Source organism: Drosophila virilis, chromosome X (genome assembly GCF_030788295.1).
Source record: "Drosophila virilis strain 15010-1051.87 chromosome X, Dvir_AGI_RSII-ME, whole genome shotgun sequence".
In the NCBI taxonomy this organism is placed as follows: Eukaryota; Metazoa; Arthropoda; class Insecta; order Diptera; family Drosophilidae; genus Drosophila; species Drosophila virilis.
The window spans coordinates 7,393,483-7,397,500 of NC_091543.1; the positions used below are offsets into that span (position 1 = coordinate 7,393,483).

The 4,018-nt window shown below is 34.3% G+C and overlaps 1 protein-coding gene across 5 annotated transcripts in view; it reads right to left on the minus strand.

The window, feature by feature from the left end:
* Positions 1–1,024: 1,024 nt before the first annotated feature.
* Positions 1,025–4,018, minus strand: part of ari-1 (E3 ubiquitin-protein ligase ariadne-1) — an 8,125-nt gene continuing 5,131 nt past the window's right edge. For all 5 annotated transcript variants that reach the window (XM_015170004.3, XM_032440633.2, XM_070207058.1 and 2 more), the window contains exons 7-8: positions 3,138–3,364; positions 1,025–3,072 (exon numbers count right to left, since the gene is read on the minus strand). In XM_015170004.3, the coding sequence (XP_015025490.1) occupies positions 2,991–3,072; positions 3,138–3,364 (309 nt within the window). In that variant the 3' untranslated portion in view covers positions 1,025–2,990. The remainder of the gene's footprint in view (positions 3,073–3,137; positions 3,365–4,018) is intronic.

Below are 4,018 nucleotides of genomic sequence, written 5' to 3' on the forward strand. Positions count from 1 at the left end.
CATGTAAATTCTCTTTAAGCTACGCAACCTTCTAACTCTCATAGTCTGCCGCCTTTAAACAAATTGAAAAGGCGAGAAAGTTGGGATATCTATGGCACACCGAAGAGTTAATACTCTTGTAGAGATTTGCCTTACGCTTTAGCAGATATATGAGAAGAGTGAAGTTCGTCCATGCTGAGTTTGATGAAAATATCGTTTAAAATAGAATAAAAACGCATTTTATGACGGATTCTGCCTATAGAGCTATATAATATAGTAAAGCGGTCTTGATGGGATTTGTAGTAGAGATTGTAAATGCCTGGGTTGTTCAAGATATCTTGATGTACAATAAGGTTTTTCATAGAACCTAATTTTTGGACAATCGTTCCCATGACAGCTTTATGACATAGTGTCCCATATAGATAACACTTAGCATATGTACTAAAAGCATAGTAAAACTTTAAATGCTAAGCTTATAATCTGAAACTGATCTTCGACCGATCGTTCCCATGTCAGCTATAAGATATAGGGATCCCATTCGACTGATACAAGGATTTCTGTTGCCTGCAACGAAAAGTCAGACCGATGCAAGCTGTCAAGACGAAGCTTTAAAACTGAGAGACCAGTTCGCAAAGAATCAGACAGACGGACGGATGGACGGACATGGCAACTCGGCTGTTGCTGCTAATCTAGACTATATATGCTCTATAATGATGAATGAATGATGAATTCGTATAAATGATTAAGCATTTTTATCAATTATTAAAAATAAAAAGCAGAAAAAACAAAAACATATCTGCAGCTTGTTTCGACAAAGTGAAGAATTCAATTTATAAAATTAGTTTTTACATGCGAAACTTTGAATTAAGAAATTATTAAAAAATTAATTTAAATATTGGGGAACACGTCAAGCTAAGATATTTACAAAGTCGTTAGAATATTTTTTTATGTGTTTTTTTTTTTTTAATTTTATTTTTATTTTCACTAATTTTTGCAACATTTCATCATTAATTTTACATACATAGTTCTCATAATTTTTACAGCATTTTTGTCTTTTTTTTTTTTTGTTTTTTTTTTTCATAGTTTTTTTTAATGTTTTTTGTTTGTTTTTTTTTGTGTTTTTTTTTTCAATTGTTTCGACTCGAACAACTTTTAAACTTTTTACAGCATTTCAATGAGTTTTGCTTTTGTTATACATATTATTGGTAGCACAAACTTGTTACATGTACACATATATATATTTGTTTGTTTCTATATATATATATATATATATATATATATATAGATAGATGTATAGTAGGTATATCTATAGAATCGAGAATGCCAAACGAAGAGAAGAACGCAGAGGCAAAAGGCCGCATGGCGAACGCCTTTCTCAAAGCAGCGCGCAGCCTAAGAAGAAACCATGAACAATTTCAACTATGTATATGTAAAACGATTTAAAGAAATCGATTCTCGGTACTTGACTGGGATCGGGAGCATCTCTCCCAGCGTTGAATACTACCAGAAGTAAACGTTTGGTGGTCGCAGATTTGGATGGAACGCGTGTAAAACAAGGCGAAGAGTGAGCGTGTGGGTTCAGGAAGAGCTACGGATTTTTAAGGTTGTGCGTGCGTGTGTGTGTGTGTGTGTGTGTGTGTGTGTGTGTGTGAGTGTGTGTGGGTGTGTGCATTACTACCAGTTGATTATTAACATGTACAACTTGAATTCTGTTTATTACATATTGCATTTACATAATTATTATATTTATATATATTGCTTCCATATTCTGCAAATTTGCATCGCTCACAAATCAAATTGTTTGTGCGAATTGCACTTTGTTTGCTTAAATAAATAATGATGGACAACATGTTCATATGCTTTGTGATAAACGCGACTAAGTAAATACATATACATATATATACAGATATATATATATGTATATATGTTTAGATAACAGAATCAGAGACAAATAATATGCAATCGAAACAGCGTTAAACAAAAAAAAAGAGAAGTATAGTTTTAAAACAAATTGAAAATTTCGTTTACAAATTCGTTTAAACAAAAAAAAAAAAAAACGTGGCTAAGCGTTTAAACTAGAACTACAAACATAGCGAAAACATATGCAACGGGCGCCGCAATTCGGGCAATTCTTACAAACTCGGTTTATTACAATTTGCTTGCTATATTAACTGCGTGTGTGTGTGTGTGTGTGTGTGGTTGTGCCTGGGTGTGGGTGTGTGTTGGAGTGTATCTATTCTATTGCATATAATTATGTGGATTTGCTGTTGCTTGCTTTCATTTTGTTTATTATTTAACTGGAACAGCCGCCAAGTGAAAATTGATGTTGATGAATTTTTGCATTTTTTCTTTTTCTAATGCGCCTGTGTGTGTGTGTGTGTGTGGGTGTATCCTTGCTTGAATCAGTTAAGTTGCTGCTCAACACGAAGAGAAAAAATGTATATATGCATATATATATATATATATTTTATATCGTATGATTTTAATATAACTTTTCGCTTAATCCGTATTTATCTGGTATGCAACAACTTGCGCAACTGCATTACGGCCTGTGTTTTATTTTATTAATTGTTTATTTTATTTTAATATTTGTAGTTGTTTTGTTTTTTGGGGGGGGGTTTTTTTTGTATTTGTTATTGCTTGAATTTTGTGTGTGCGCGGCTTTAATCAATTCTCATATTTAGCTTGTTCTTGCCTCAAACTCCATACATTTGGTTGTGCCTCTCTCTCTGTGTGTGTGTGTGTGGTTGTTGTTCTTGTTCTTGTTCTTGTTGTTGTTGTTGTTGCTATTACATGTGTTGTTTTTGCTTAAGTTATTTGCTTTTGTTGTTGTTGCTTGCGCTGCTGTTGCTGTTGATGTTGCTGTTGCTGCTGCTGTTGCTGTTGCTGTTATTGTTGTTACGGCTGTTAATGCTTACTGCTAGCTGATACTGCTACTGCTAACGCCAAATTGCTAGTTACACTCGGTTACACATTTTGCATCACCTTTAGTTATCCAACCAGGACTCGCGTCATTCTGTATAATCCCACCAATCCTTTTCATAACCCTCGTGCACATGCTTGAGCAGAACTGTGCAGCGCTTCTCACAATATCTGCAAATTATAATTATATTACAAATAATCGAAAGTGTATAATAATAATATTGTTTATCGTATACCTATATTTATCCTGTACTTTCTGTTTAATATCAGCCAGATTCTCGGATGTAATATCACGTTCCAAGTACTCGGACAGCGTCTCCGTTGCCGACTCCAAATCCTTCTGATTATCCTCGAATATCATGGATTGATTGTTCTTTTTCAAGTAATACGCAAAGACGTATGTGTACATTAGGGTCTGGCGACATTGGCAGAGTATATCGACAGCCTTTTTCAGGAATTGCACCTGCCATTTGGCAACAAATAAAAGTTTTAGTTAATATATATGCATATATGCTGTTAACTAAATTCAAGATCTTCTAATCAGAAGCTGATATAAAAATGAGCTAAGCAAAGGCATGCCAAAACGTTCCCCACCTCTTTAGCAAATGCTCCTGGCTCAAGGGTTATCAAAATCAAAAGAAATTACACCCGCATTCTAAAAGATCATCTCATCGAATATTGTACCCCAAACTATAAAAGGGCATCAAGGGACATGCATAATTCCTGGCACTCTGCAGATGAAGATCTCTACATATGGGCAAAACTATTTTGGGCAATCTAATTCCGCATAGAATCGGTGCTTAGAGTCCGATCTTGATGCAGTTTTTTTTTTTTTTTTGCGCAGAAGTGTGCATAGTGAAAGTTTTCCCATTTTGGAGTTGAGCTATAATTGTATCTGTTATTAGATAATCTATTACAGAGCCTACAAGGTTAGTTTCCTGTATCTAGCTTTATTTATGTACCGAATTGCAAGAATCTACCTTGAGAAACATGTTATTCCCATTTCAAAGGAGGAGGTGCAAAAAATAAGTATTATGTTTGTATTCTGTATATCCCATAAGAGAGTCCGCATACCTAGTTTTATGTATCTAGCTTTAACAGTTCTCTATTTATTCTA